At 41.9% G+C, this 15,253-nt stretch overlaps 1 protein-coding gene across 3 annotated transcripts; it reads left to right on the top strand.

Moving 5' to 3' along the window:
• Window positions 1-222: 222 nt before the first annotated feature.
• Window positions 223-15,097, top strand: MCOLN3 (mucolipin 3). Of its 3 annotated transcripts, none has more exons than XR_004060909.1 (14): window positions 223-483; window positions 3,078-3,307; window positions 5,067-5,234; window positions 5,761-5,914; window positions 6,376-6,460; window positions 6,541-6,637; window positions 7,241-7,340; window positions 8,944-9,056; window positions 9,134-9,283; window positions 11,220-11,352; window positions 11,433-11,555; window positions 12,070-12,276; window positions 12,642-12,771; window positions 13,953-13,985. XR_004060909.1 is itself a non-coding variant. In XM_030953347.1 (14 exons), the coding sequence occupies exons 2-14, from the start codon at window positions 3,080-3,082 to the stop codon at window positions 13,970-13,972; spliced, it is 1,677 nt and encodes a 558-aa protein (XP_030809207.1). In that variant the 5' UTR covers window positions 223-483; window positions 3,078-3,079; the 3' UTR covers window positions 13,973-15,097. The 3 variants fall into 3 exon arrangements, 2 of the variants coding, with proteins under 2 accessions (XP_030809207.1, XP_030809208.1); XM_030953347.1 differs by having other exon boundaries at window positions 11,220-11,321; window positions 13,953-15,097; XM_030953348.1 differs by lacking the exon at window positions 223-483 and having other exon boundaries at window positions 3,048-3,307; window positions 11,220-11,321; window positions 13,953-15,097.
• The last annotated feature ends 156 nt before the right edge of the window (window positions 15,098-15,253 follow it).

Raw genomic sequence — 15,253 nt, 5'->3', positions numbered from 1 at the left:
CATGGCGACGGGCCAGCGGTGATTGACGGCTCGAACAGGCAATCAGCGCCCTGCTCTGCAAACCCGCCTCCGCGGCGGCTGCTTGAAGGGACGCGCCAGGCAAGAACTACTCGTCCCAGCATGCTGTGCGCGGGAGATGCGCCGCCGGCGGGGCTCTGGGGCGCGGGGCATGATGGGGTCTGTAGGCGGCAGGCGGCGGCAGTCCCCTCTGCAGCCAGGCCACCCGCGTACCGCAGCCCAGGCGCCTCGGTGCTTGCCGGGCAGTGCTGAGGCCGTGTGCCGCTGGGACTGAGGCGATTCGATGCGCTTTGTTAATATGATGATTTGTAATCTATACATTTTGTATTTTGGATGCATAAAAATAATTTAGCTTGCCTTGCTGCAATGTAAAACACAAGGAGCCCTGGAATACCTTTCTCCCTGTTCGGAGCACCTGGTGCTGGTCCTTGGTGCCACTCCGAGGTCCATCCACCCCTTCTTATGGTAAGAAAGAGGGTCCCTTCTGTCTTCCTTGTCAATCTGTACAGCCAGGAAGTTCCCTTTCTCAAAATGCCTGCTACTCACCTTGTTTTGGTCTTGGCCTTATTTAATCTTCTCCTTTTATACCAGTGGCACAAATTACGCAGCTGAAGACTGTGCCCAGTTATAACCCGAGGTTATCCTCTTGTCAGGCAGCAATGCCAAAGGAATCATTTCCACAGTGCAGTGGGACTGGCACAGACCCGAGGCAGGAGTCCATTCTCTTTGAAGTTCAGTTAATAACTTTAATAGCTTAATTGTCTAATGAGTAGAATGACTTCAGCATATCCACTGTACCAATAGATGCCTTTCATAACTACAGTTCTGTGACCTGAAAGCGATTTTTGGGGCTTTTTTATTTGTTTGTGGTTTTTTTATGGCGGGTGCGACACAGCTATTTATAACAACATTACTTCCCCTTGTGGAGAAGCCTAGGTCAGTAAATGTGGAGCCGGCATTCCCATCCTATAGGGAGTGTGTGACAGTGTGGAGAGCCGCCCGTCACGTGCGGCAGGAGGGAGATGTGCGGCACAAGGTGTCAGAGGCCGTGGGTGCCGCTGTGCCCGGCACGGCACAGCCGAGCCTAGCCCGGCACGGCACGGCGCAGCCCAGCCCGGGGGCCGGGGCGGGCTGGCGAGGCCGCGGCTCTCCCGCCCAGCCGAGCGGAGCCGGGAGGCAGCGGCAGCGGGGGCGGCAGCGGGCACGGCGCTCCCCCGGCCGCCCCTGCGGCGGCGGCGGCCCCCGGAGGCCGGGGAGCGGCAGGAGCGGCGCCGGTGCAGGTACGCGTGAGCCTTTAGCAGCGGGGAGAGGGGCGGGGGTGCGCCCTGGCCCAGGCTTCGCCTTTGGGGTGCGGCGGGGGAAGGGGCGACCAGCGCCGGGGGCAGCGGCTGCCGCGCTCCGGCCTGGCCGGGGCCGCGATGCGGGCGCGGATGGGGATGGGGATGGGGATGGCTCCCGCCCCGGCCCCTGTGCCGTCCGCAAGGCTGCGGCAGCCCGCGGGGCTGGCAAGAATGGCCCAGCCCGGCCCGGCCCGGCCCGGCCCGGCCCGGCCCGGCCCGCAGTGACCGCCCCCGCTGTGACCGCCCCGGCTGCCGAGACCCCGAGCCGGGCTGTGGGGGAGCAGGGGGCTGCCCTGTGGGAAAGCGCCTCGAGCCCACCGTGGGGACCAGAAATGGGTTTGGGTTTGTTGCTGTTTCGGGTTGTTTTTTTTTTTTCCTAGCACTGTTATTGACAGTACTATTGCAGTGGCAGAGTAGGGCTTAATTTTGGAAATGCTGGATCAGCTGTGAGAAAGGTGAGTGGAGAGCACAGCAGAATGTACTCTATCCTGCAGGACAATGGAAGTCTGATAAAACAGGAGCTGAACTTTTCTGGCCTCTGTATGGGCCTGTTCTTAGTGTTGCACTGCTGACTCCAAACTTTTGTTGCGTTCCTGACAGTTGGGGAAATTGAAGGTCTCGAATCATGTCTGAAACAGACTGTTGTTCTTCTGTGTGCAGGGGCTGCTGGAGGAGACTGGATGTGACTGGACATTTGTAAAAATGTTTTTGATCAATCTTGATGATGATTTTTTGAGTTACATACAAGACTATTCTTATGGGAATCAAAAATAAACTGTCTAATAAGGCACACCTTTATTCACAGCCAAGGCTGTCTTCTCTGTTCTTAATGTCATCTGAAAAAAATATTCCTGGCTAGTTCTTTAGTATTTTATAAAGCATTTATAAAATGTTTGTGAGTCTTTATAAAGCATTTATAAAATGTTGAATTTAGTAACAGATCAAAATGTAAACATGCTGAATACTATGCAGAGTAGTGTCTCAAACACGTTTATAAGGTTCTCATCTAATCTTTTCCCCTCATACTGAGCTCAAATGTGTGCCTCTGGCTAATCATGATTCAATTACCTCTTGGTCTTTTTGTTTGGCTCATTATCACTGGTGGTTTGCATTGGGTCTTTTATGGCAAAAGAAAAAGACATAATCCTGCCAAATGACAAGTTAATGCTCTCAGGTGATTTATCGGAATTGCAATTTGTCATGCTCCATTTCCCAGAGTAAACCATGCTAATAGTAATGTATAAGAAAACCTCTGCCTCTCTTGAAAATTCCATTTCTTCCAGGGACTGGACATAGGCTTGTAGGTGTGGGGAAAAATACTAGCTACATCAGTAGATAATTTTTCCAGAAGAGTGAATGGTCATGAGAGGCTTTTTGTGCTCCTCTTGAGTCAGGATGTCTTGCACATATGCTGTGTTGTCAAGTGAGAGAGGAAGAAGTTTTCAGGAAGTGATCCTGTAAGTACAAATGGACAGAAATTCCACTATTAAATAGGTGTCCTGGCAGCCTAGCTGTAAATTTAAGAACTTGGCCGTATTTTTCTTGGACTTCTGCAGAAAGTGTGTGATAATATGTGAAAGGTCTGAAATTCAGTGTAAAGTGTGCCTTCCACAGAAGATAAACACCTCTGGAGTCCAGGTTGTTAGTGCAGACTGATCTGCGGCTACTCTGTTGATGCTTGCGGGTTTTTCAACGGACAAGGACTACTTTTCTTTTCAGAAATGGAGAATCCTGAAGTGACTGTGAGCAGCTGCAGTGCACATGATGATGAAAACCTTTGCAGCTACAAACGACACTCATCAGTATCACAGGAGGCACTTTTGGAAGACCAGCTTAGAAGGAAGTTAAAATTTTTCTTCATGAACCCGTGTGAGAAATTTTGGGCCCGGGGCAGAAAGCCTTGGAAACTTGGGATTCAGTTACTCAAAATAGTAATGGTTACAGTTCAGGTGAGTACCTGTGGAAGCAGGGACTCAGCTTTTGGGAAGTCAGATAAATGCAGGTGACATGCAATTCATGGTGTGGTGCGGAGAAAGGGAAAGGATAGATTGCAAAATGATCTTATTTGCATATATGTGGCTAAGATCTTGGGTGGCCTAATTTTCTCATGAAACTATGGACTGAAAAAAATAGCCTTCCAGTACAGATGAAAGGAGCTATGTTTAAGGGCTCCACTTGACCTTTTAGTTTGCTTTTTTTTCCCTTTGCCATTCTCCCTCCCCCACCAAATGATGGCATCCTTATGCATCTGTTACCCCAATACCTGCTTCACTGTTGTGTTTGAGGGAAGGAGAAGTCGTTTCTGTTTCGATATCACAGTGATAAGAACTGAAATTGGTGACTTTCTTCTTTTTTTTGTTTCGCTTATAACTTGCATATGGCATACAAACTCTTGCATTGAAAAAAAACCTCAGAAATTCTTCCTCTCACCCAGCCTTGCACCAGAGATTTCATATAATGCATTTATCTACTGCTCAAAACACAGTTGTTTGTCTCAAAGTTCTGTGGTTAGGGCAGAAGAAAGTTTTCATGAAACCTTTCTAAGTCCTCAGATGATCCTTCAGAGTTGCCCACATGTGATTTGCCTTTATGGTCATGCCAGTGCTATGGCAATACATGTATAGAAAAGAATGTTTTCTTTCCATTTGCATGAGTGATGGCACAAACTGCAGAAAAAGTTCTCCTCCTGTGCATCTGGCAGCATGTTTGTATCTATTACTGTTTCATTTTTAAATGTGTCATCATTCCCTGATTGTCATCTCTCCTATTTTGTGACTAAAAGTAAAATTTGATGATGGAAGAATCCAAGTAAGAAAGGAACTAATGCTGATTTCATATTTTCAGAGAAAATCTGTCTTGTGGTAATTCAGTCTGTGCAGTGTTGGTTTGCTGGTGTATTCCTGTGGGCTGAGCTTGCCTACAGAGCATTTCAGTATCTCTGTAACTGAGTTACCCTTATCAAAACCTGCATATCCAGTTTGCACCATGGCCATAAATCTGCAGACTACTCATTCCGACTTATCTTGGATGAGTTTCTTCACAATACACCTGACACCAGATTTGAAACAACAGTCAAGCAGTTGTGAGCTCCCAGAAACAATACATCATGTACTTCTAGAAACCTTTTCCAGTCTGGATACTAGCTAACAGTTTTGTGCTCACTTTTCATGAACCGTTGCAATATATTTTTTTTACCAGCTGCTGGTGTTTCCCTTTTGCAAGCACAGCTTTGGTGAGTTATTCTCAAAGCGCTTTTCACTGCAACTTGATTGAGAGATGTTTGTTTTCCTGAGCTGTCCTCAATTTCCCTTTTGTGGACTGGAATAAGGACTTCAAAGTGGGGTCTTGTTAAGTCTGGTCCTGCCTTTTTGGCTGAGGAACAATGATATTCCCCCAGGGCAAGTCAATTGAGCCAGGCCGAGCTAACAAAGCATGTGTAACAGTATATAGGGAGCTCGAACCTGAGATGGTATCATTTTCTTGGTAAAAATTCAAGTCCTTGGCCAAGATGCTGTAAACATGTTAAAGACACGTTGTGAAACCCACTGTTTCCTTAAAGTCAAACTTTCATTTCAGCAGCTGTGGAATGGAGCAGCCTGCATGTAATTGCTCTGTCTACCAGTGAGGCAAAAGGCTGACTGTTCATAGAACAGGTTCATATGTTAATCCAGAAGCCAACCTTGAACAGGAAATATATGTCTTTTTCAGCTGGTGGTTTTTGGGTTGAGCAACCAAATGGTGGTTGCCTTCAAAGAAGAGAACACTGTTGCATTCAAACATCTGTTCTTGAAAGGATACATGGACGGAATGGATGATACCTATGCTGTATACACACAAACAGATGTCTATGACCAGATATTCTTTGCAATAAACCAGGTAGGAATTGTTGCTGCAATATGTACAGTACCCCTGGTACCTGGGTACCCCTTTTTGAATTGAACTTCTGTGTCCATTGCTTAAGACTAAAACATCACCTCAATGAGGTTTTTTTGTCATTGCTAGAGCGCTATAGTGTGGTAACATCCTTAAAGCTAATCAGTGTACTTGTTCTACACTAAAAGCACTCAATGGATTTTAGCCAGAATCCTTTATAAGTAACAAATTAGGCTTTCTAGTAAAGATTGTAAGGAGAAAAACATGATAAGCAAAAAGGTATTTAGATCCAAATCCTGTACTTAGTGTTTTTGTCAAATACCTTAAGATATTTGAGGACTTGGCTGTTGTGTGGTTTAGGTTTCACAGTTCTTTAAATGATGTTTTAAATAAAAGAGATGGGTTATAACCAATCCAAACACTTCTGCTTTGCTTTGTTTCATTTTTTTTGTTTGCTTTGTTTTGTTTTTTTCTCAGAGACTAACAGTTTTGTTGCTATTTACGTTGGTTTGTTTGTTTTGGACTTTAGTACCTCCAGCTGCCCAACATCTCTGTTGGAAATCATGCTTATGAGAAGAGGGGAGCAGAAGAGACACCTCTGGCTGTTTGTCAGCAGTTCTACAAGCGAGGAATCATCTGTCCTGGAAACGACACCTTTGATATAGACCCAGAGATTGTGACTGGTGATGAACCTGATCTATTTTATCAGATCTTTGGGAGGATGGGACCTACATTTTTGATGAATTATTTTAAAAACTTTACAGTGTGGTATAGTCTTATCACATAATCGGTATTGAACTTACTACCAGCCAAAACTGGTAAGAAAAGTTCTCTGTAACTAACCCTCACCTCCAATGTCTAATGCCACAAAGAAGTGATGGGCCTTTAGCACTAGTGGCCATCTAATACAAGTGTTTGGGGCTAATTTTCAGTAGTGATCCCTGTGAATTCATGATGAGTAACTTGGTGTTGAAGGAAGCCAGTGTATTTGTCAGTTGGCTTCTCAGATGACTCCTCACTCAAGTGTGCTATCTTGTCTGGTGTAGCCAACAGCTCATAACAGCCTCGGGAGTGGGACAGGCAGATTACAGTTAAAGAGCCTGATAATCCATGAGATATTGTTGTGAGTCCTTATCCATTCCAGACTGCTTGTACATTGAGCCAACGACTTCACTAGACAACACCACGATGGGAAAGCACAATTTGAATTTCACTCTGGATTTCCCCAGGTGAGGAGCAAAGAGCATCTCCTGTGCTGGGGTTTTGGTGTGTTCTCCCTGTGCAGGGCTAAGCTGAAGCTCTGTTGCAGGCTGGTGGCAGTGCAGCTCATGTTCAATCTGAAGGCAATCAACCTCCAGACCGTTCGTCACCACGAGCTCCCCGACTGCTACGATTTCACTCTGCGGGTATGTGGAAGCCTGCCACGGGACCTTCTGTTCAAAACCAGAAAATGGCTTGCTGTTTTACTGCACACAGTCAGCACAGGCATTTTCTGAAGAGAATTGAGTACCACTGGGTCAGTGGTGCCTGGATTACTCTGGTATGGCTTAGTGTACCCTGTACATAACCAGCAGTTGTCGCCGTGGGAGGTTAAGCTTTGAGTGCTCCTGATGTGGTCCTGAAGTACTTGCTTGGTTTACAGCCACTTGTGCTCTAATCCATTTGAAATATAATGGAAGTGTAAATCTCTTCTCTTTAGAGATGCTTCTGGGAAAGGTTGTTTTCAGATCACAGAGGAATGAGAATGCAGTTAAAAAAAAATTCACCTAGTAACTAGTTGATCAAACAATTTGTGGCAAATACATGGTTCAGCAGATTTGTCTTTCATTTTGACACCATTTATTTGAAGATACTTGAATTAGTTTAAGCTTAGAAAAGTGTTGTAACTTCTCCCCTAGGAGAATTATTCTGCATCATTATGCAGGCTTAGCAATACAGTGGGCTACATATGTAATTGTTTAACTTGATAAAGAGATGCATCTTTTCTTCATTTGTTGTTTTTAATACAGATCGTGTTTGATAATAAAGCACACAGTGGAAGAATTAAGATAAGTCTAGACAATGACATAGCAATCAGGGAATGTAAAGACTGGCATGTTTCTGGATCAAGTAAGTGACATAAATGTGTTCAAATTTTCATGGTGAAATTTTGTCCATTAGCACAATGTTTCTTAACCTTTTTCTTTATGGAAACATGAGGCACCATTGACATACAATCTCTAGTACGTGCACGCTAAATCTGATTTTCCAAGAAATTTTTGTTTTTCAATCCCTGATCTGAAAACCTGGGATTCCAGTCACACCATTACTTTCTGTAGCAGTTCCCAAGGCTGATAATATCAAACCAAACTTTTTCAATGCCTCACTGTGCATCCTTCTCTCTTTTGATTCTGAACACGCTGCTCATTTCTTAAGGCAAAGTTGTGAAATGTTCTAGCACCAGGCAACAGGACACATGATAGTGGTGGAAAGTTGAAGCTGATTTACTCCCATTTCAGGACTTAGCACCGGGAAAGATAAGGAAGCATTGTTGGTAAAGCTTGCTGGAGTGGAATGGCCAGAAACACTTCTTATTGTTGCTTAAATGCCATTTTCTGTGTATTTGGCTATAACTGAGATACACAAGATAGTTCAATTTCTTACACAGTCACTCACAAGAACGAGCCACCTTTGTTGGCAGATATTTGGCCTGGTCAAAACATCATCTTTTTTCATTAGCGGAACCAATCTCTTTGGTAGTCACAAGCCCCGGTGCCGGGCTGGCGGCTGCCGTGCCCGCAGTGCGCAGCGGGCGGCGCTGCGCCGGTGCCCGGGGGTGCCGCGAGCACCGAGCAGCTCCCGGAGCCCTCTCTGACCTCCTGAAATCCAGGGAAACGTGGGCAGGGACTGCTGCAGCTGCACAGTAGCGACTGTTCCACACTACATGGCAAAACCAACCTAAATGGCAGCAGTGTAACGAGGAAGTACTGGGTGGGTGTTTCCTTCGTGAAGTCAGCTGGAATTTCAGCAGCCCGTTTTGTAGAATTGGTGCATGTTCTTGCAAATTTAGCATTTACTTGTTTGATTTTTTTTTTCTCAAACCACCATTCTTTTAGCATTAAAAATCTAATCTTTCTACTGTCTCACCTATTTTCAGCTGTATGGTAGGTATAAAAACAAATAAACAGATTTGATGCAATGTTTAACATTAGATGATCAAGAATGTAGATTTTAGTATTGTAAGAGATGGAGAACTCGTGTCTAACTCAGTGCTGATCTTGACTAGCTGAGCAACAGTACAAGTTATCTGCACTACCCTAGGATAGAAAAACTGATTATCAAATACTGATGTGAGAGAGAAGATACATATAATAATGTTCCTAGGATTTAAAAAAAAATATTTCTGAACCGCTCTATGACTCCAAAGGCCATCCCAGTCCTTGTAAAATGATTAACTCTCACCTATAATCCTGCAGGGCTGTAAGAAGCACTCACACTTTGGTATATTTTTGATGTGGTATCAACCCTCCTAAATTTATTGAAGTGGTATCTGTAGTGCAGATGCACTTATGTCTCTCATAAAATATGTCAGATGAACTTTTGTGGGAAAAAATACTATAATTTTTCTTAATTCAGTTGTATAAATATAGTTAACATAAAAACTTGATTTTTACTTCAGTGATGATCAACAAGAATGAAGGCACTATAAACATGCACATTTTTGTTCTTGCAGTACAGAAGAACACTCATTACATGATGATCTTCGATGCTTTTGTCATATTGACTTGTCTGACTTCATTGATCCTTTGCACACGATCAGTGATTAAAGGAATTTGGCTCCAAAGGGTGGGTACAGCTCCTTCTTTGGAAAGCCTTGTCTTGTGTAAGCCTGCTTAACTGTTTTCTTTCCTCCTTTCCCCTAGGAATTTGTAAGCTTTTTCCTGTATTATTATAAGAAAGAAGTATCTTTCAGTGATCAAATGGAATTTGTCAATGGCTGGTACATCCTAATTATAGTTAGTGATGTCCTAACTATTGTTGGATCAACTCTAAAGATGGAGATACAAGCTAAGGTAGGAAAACTGTTTCTGTCCAGCCTAGGTTTAAATCTCTCAGAGGACTTTAGGCTGGCTGTACTTGCTTCTGAGTGGCATGACATTTTAAAACTCTATCTTCTCCTCCAGAATTGCAACTTATGCATGTTGTTTCTAGTAGCAAGATTTAAAAACTCCAAATATCACTCTATATTATAGTGCTGAATTATCTTTGCTCCCTGTGACTCTGAGGAATAAAATGTAATTAATCTCTCAAGCTTTGGCTGTTGACTTCCTCCCTTCCTCACTTATATTTGCTCATTTGATCAATTTCTTCAAGTTTAGGATTTAACTTTTGGAACTCTGTTTACAAGTGTTTAACAGAGTCTCTCTCCTTAAATATCACTTTGCTGCTTTCCCAGCTTCTGTTTTCCAGCATGTATGTAACAGTCAGCCACAGCAGGGTTCTGGGCTCTCAGTTTCTAAAATAAACGTGATATGGACAAAACTCAAAACTTGTAAAACGTTATGTTTTACAGAATTAGGAAATAAAAATTATTATAATATGCTATCCCGAATCACTCTGATATTCAGATAGTATTGTTCTTCACAAAGTCTGTAGCAGACTTTGAAGTGTGACATTGCAACATAGTGAACTTTGGACACTAGTGATGAGAGGATGGGTCTGAAATCCATCTGCTGACAGCTTGACTGTCACAAACTCCCTGTACAAATTGCCCTGTCTCACCATAGGACCTATAAACCCGCTGAGAGTAGAAAGAGTCTGTAAGGAAGCTGGCTAATACAAGAGATAGCTCCATCCTGCTTTGGGAAAAGCAAAGAAGAGAACAAGATTGGAATAAGACCTTGCATTTGGGGTTCTTGTAGCTTGTTTTTTACATACATCTATTTATATGTGCAAGAGTATTTTACTAAAACTCCTGTCTACAGGTACATTTTGGTCCATTTTTCAAGCCTTGTGGACCATAATGACAAGATCCTGTTCCATGTTACTGTATGAAAGTGGTTGAATCACAAGTTCACATTAAAGTAGCCTAAATTTGTTTCTTGTTAAGTTCTAAATAAATTATGCTGATAGGAAAGATTAGCCAATATCCATTGCCAATATCTATTATTTTTGTTTTATTCTTAGGAGAATAGAAACAGAAATGAATGAAAACTTCTTTTCAAATAAGCTGTCACGATCCATGTCAGAGTAGAGCTGCAGTGCAGGAACAGAGTACATGCTAATTTGGATGAAAACAGGCCAGTATCTGTAGGTGGAAAAAACAGCAAAATACCAATAGATATAAGTTCCAGATAGAATTCATTAGAAGCCAATTAGTCTTCTTCTTGATAGCTTTATATAGCTCATAGTTCCCAACTATAACAAGATCCTCCTGAGTATGTATGTGAGCAATGCTGACATGCCATGCTAATTTTTACAAAGAGCTCTTCCTAACTAGTGGAAGAACTTTATTTGTTCTGTGTCATGTTTACACTGCCCATTGGGATGCAGTGCAGAGATTCCTAAGATGCTCTGAGGAATCTGTCAATGCAGGTTCTAGAAACAGTTGCTGCAAGTCTGGAAGCAGCATAAAAATGTTTGCAGTGCCACTGCAGATCTTGGTGAGCTGGTATAGAGGAGGTGTCTCTGCTTCTGCAGTGCACCTGCACTCTTGGCCTTGCAAATAAAGCTCATCTTGTTAGAATCTGTTTTACAAACAGCCATGTGTAAAGGCATGAGCAACTCATTAAATGAGTTGCATTTCAAAGTGCCCCTGCTCTTTCGTGGGACCTCTCTCTAATGTACATTGCCTTAAACTAATTTCTAATTGGGAGAGTTTGCCAAAGGAAAAGTGTTTCTAAACAAACCTTTGTAATAATGAGAGTAATTATTTAGAATCTGTCAGTTGTTACAATAATTAATTTTTTCCTTTATTATTTTTTTGCTTCTTCTCTTGCTTTTTTTCAGAGTCTGACAAGTTATGATGTCTGCAGCATACTCTTAGGAATATCTACCATGCTTGTGTGGCTTGGAGTCATCCGCTACCTAGGTTTCTTTCAGAAGTATAATGTAAGGATCTCCTGGGATCTTCATATTGTTGGTATTTATTCTGTTTGTTGCTATAAGAGGACTGGAAGAAGTTTCTGGTTGAATTCTAACTGTTCGCATTGCTTTGTGCAGCTTCTCATCCTAACACTGCGAGCAGCATTGCCCAATGTAATGAGGTTCTGCTGTTGTGCTGCTATGATCTACCTGGGCTATTGCTTCTGTGGATGGATTGTACTGGGACCATACCACGTGAAGGTAATGTTCTGACCATGAAAAAAGATAGCTTGAATAACAGAATGAGAGATGACTACTGCTGTTTTCTAGTTCTCCATGTCAAGGCTTCCCTTAATGTAAAAATAGTGCATCTTCAACATGATGCTGCTCTGTTTGAGGAGCATGACTCAATCAGACTTTCCTCAAGTTATGAAAGCTCCAAGTCAGAAGTGGAAGCTGCCATGACTCCCAATCACATGCTGATATTTTAAGAAATAATTTCCATTTTGCAGAACATGAGTATCAGATTAAAACTTTGGAGACATTATGCTTATCCCTCTTAAAAGAGAAATTTGCCTATCTGAATTGGATGTGCATGCATATAGGAGGTGACAAACTGTTTGTTCCTCAGATGTTTTACTGTTTGCACCTTGTCATCCCCTGGGTGTAGGAAGAGATCTGAGGCAGCCAGTCATCTCAGTGTATGTTCTTCATGTTATGTACAGTCTTTGTGTCCAAATAAAGCAGTGACACATCCTTGTCTTCCCTCCTCTAGTTTCGCACTCTGAACATGGTTTCTGAATGCCTTTTTTCACTAATCAATGGAGATGACATGTTTGCCACCTTTGCAAAAATGCAGCAGAAAAGTTACTTGGTTTGGTTATTCAGTAGGATCTACCTCTACTCCTTCATCAGTCTGTTCATCTATATGGTGCTGAGTCTCTTCATTGCACTCATTACAGATACATATGAAACAGTCAAGGTAAGCACAGACTCTTCAATTGGAATAACAGTGCAAGATTGGTGCTATCAAAACTGTCATCTCCCTCAATATTTTAACTTGCAGTGCATGCCAATCTAAAGAGTAAATATAATTACTACTTTTAAGAGTGCATATTGATGATGGGAGGGTTTTTATTTCCTCTCTACTTCATTTTTCTTAAAAAGTCTGTCTGTTTTTCTGCTCCAATGGAAGCTAAATATCTACTAAAAAGCAGTATTTTCACATTAGGTCCTATGAATCTTCTAATTTCAGACTTGAGCAGTGTCTCAAAAGTGATCTGGGAAGAATTTGGGTTATTGTAGGTTTTAATCTTCTTAAAGGTTTAATTAAGTATCAATTTTTAGCACTACCAGCAAGATGGCTTTCCAGAGACAGAACTTCAGAGATTTATATCACAGTGCAAAGACTCACCAAACTCTGGGAGGTACAGGTTAGAGGAGGAAAGTTCTGCATCTCTCTTCTGTTGTTGTAATGGTATGTATCTATATTAAAATTATCTATTGAGATATATACAAAAGCAACATGCTAAAAAATGTCCCTGGTACAATGTTTATGAAAAGTACTTAAATTTTGGGGGAAGTTGTGTATGTGGGAGAAACCCACACAAAAATCCCAAACTATTTCTAATGAACAGAGAACTTCAGCAAAATGTCTACAGCCAACAATTTTCTTAGAAAATGTGAGGGAACTTCCAAATTAAGAATCACTTAACGTGAAAAATTATACAGAAAGTAAGATAATATGTACAGTAACTCGAGAACCCCATAAGTGTAACGTGTAAGCATTAACATTTCCTGTACTCACTGCAACAGCCAGGACTAAGAGAATTCCTTCAGTGTCCTCTTATCCACTTTGTAATCACACCTTGTGCAGGTAACAGGCCTGAAACTAGGAGAGAAAATCAGCTTGTCAAGGTTTTAAGACAGCATGCAGTTTAAGATACTACCACAGCACTTGGAAAACATTGCCTAACTTCCATTATGAAGGGAAAATGCTTCAGTTATTTGAAGTTGTGTTTCTTCAGGAATACTGATTGCAGGATACAGGGTTTATATTTAACCTGGCTGGCAGCAAGTCTGAGCCTTTCTTGCTGAAGAGCCTTTTGGTGGGGGAGAAAATATTTGCCTCTTGATTAAAAAGATCAAAGGTGCAACTCCTTGGTATTGGGCTTTTCTGGTGGGCTGTGTTGTTATATGCCTGATAGAACACATTTATGAGAGGGAGGAGATGGGGATGTGTTTTGGAGCAAGGAGATGACAGAGCCTGCTGTGAGCCAGCCCCTGTTCTGAGTGAGTGTTTTACTGGAGATAAAAGTGTGGGATGAAGCAGAGCAGGGCATCTTGCTCCTGGGTGAAGGGCATGGACACATTAATATTTCCTTTTCTGCACACACCTCTCAGTTTGACCAGACAAGAAAGCCAGCAGAAGATGGGTCAGGGTGGGGGTGTAATAATCTTCCAACTGACTGTGCAGTGGGGATCAGGCATCTAGGAGAGCAGTCTTGTATTCACAATGTTTTCTGGTGGTTCATAGCAGTTTCTTGTCAATGGATGTCAAATTATTAATAGTTCAGTTGCATTTTTAAGGCTCCTTGTACAGTGAAACTATTATTTTGATGCATGTACCTGACAACTTCTCCCTCCTCTCTTGTACAGGTTGTAGTGGACATATTTAATGGATTGTGGGAGTGTATCATGGAGGCTTTAAAGCAGCACACATTGCAAGAACTTGACAATGGAGCTGGTGGAAAACCTTATTTCTGAAGACTTAATTTGCTTTTCTCAAAAAACAGTGTAAGCCTGTGGCAGAAGTTTATGCTAAACTTACAGACTTTTGATTTGACACTCACTGCTAGTTCAGGGGGGTTGGGATGGTTTTTAGTAGTTTTATTCTATTTGATTCCTTAGCTAATTTATGCTAGAATGCAAAGGGCATAAAAACCTGTTTGTGTTCAGAGACTTGTCTAGATTATAAAAGTAGAATATAAATGTAGTAACTTCAACTCTAAGTAGAACTAGTGCCAGACAACTTCAGCTTTGAACACCAACCTAGCCCTCAGTACTGCAGCCTTTATCTGTCTATGGCTGACCTGTTACTGAAGGAATGAAAGCTCACTAGAGCCCTCAGCATTTTTTGGTTTTTTGCACTCACAGTAAAAATAAATACTATGAAATTTGGTGTAATTTGTTTCTGGAGTCATTACACTGAGTTGATACACAAACCACTCAAATATAGCTGAAAGCACAAAATAAATATTTCTTTAAACACAAGTACCACTGGATGTAAGTGGCAATCTATTCTCAGAGAGGCTGGGATGTGCCAGGCTGAACTGAAGTTTCAGGGATGAGCTGAGTGGAGAAATGTTCTCATGTATCAAGCACTGGGCAGAGTCAGTTACAGTCTTCAGCTTAACAGCATTTGGATCTTATGTTTTTAAAGGAAAAATCAGACAAAAACCCTTCCAAAATACCTATTTTTAAAAAATTTGAAATCTTCCTCTGGCATACAAGTCTGTAAACCTGAAGTCTAAACTGATTTAAAGACATAGGAGATATGTTTCTGAGAGTCTAATCTCTCCACACTTTAGAAACTGGATGTTTCCTAGCAACCTAATAACCTGCTACTGTCAGTGGCTGGATGAAACATTAGCTCTTACAGAAGTTCAGTTTTGACAACTTAGTTTATATTCTTTGTTGATTGTGATACTATTTAATGGATGCCTTATTTTCTATAGTCTATTCACTCTGGGAGCAGAATAGAAAACTAAAGGGAAACATATTTTAGAGAACTTGCATTTGTGAGCAGCATTGCTGTAGCTGTGTGTGACAATGTATAATGCTGTAGAGGACACTACACATATTCTGTCTGAATGCTTACACATTGTAAATGAGCTACAATAAACACTTACAGCTGCAGTAAGTATTTAGTGTGTCAGAATTCATCTTAAGAGTAAATA

This window comes from Camarhynchus parvulus, chromosome 8 (genome assembly GCF_901933205.1).
Source record: "Camarhynchus parvulus chromosome 8, STF_HiC, whole genome shotgun sequence".
Classification (NCBI taxonomy): Eukaryota; Metazoa; Chordata; class Aves; order Passeriformes; family Thraupidae; genus Camarhynchus; species Camarhynchus parvulus.
This window is presented reverse-complemented; position numbering and strand designations above follow the sequence as displayed.

Coding starts and splice junctions, on each gene's coding strand:
- MCOLN3 (XM_030953347.1), top strand. CDS start 3,080: ATGGAGAATCCTGAAGTGACTGTGAGCAGCTGCAGTGCACATGATGAT. Junction 3,308..5,066: donor TAGTAATGGTTACAGTTCAG/GTGAGTACCTGT, acceptor TGTCTTTTTCAG/CTGGTGGTTTTTGGGTTGAG. Junction 12,772..13,952: donor TCTCTTCTGTTGTTGTAATG/GTATGTATCTAT, acceptor TCTCTTGTACAG/GTTGTAGTGGACATATTTAA.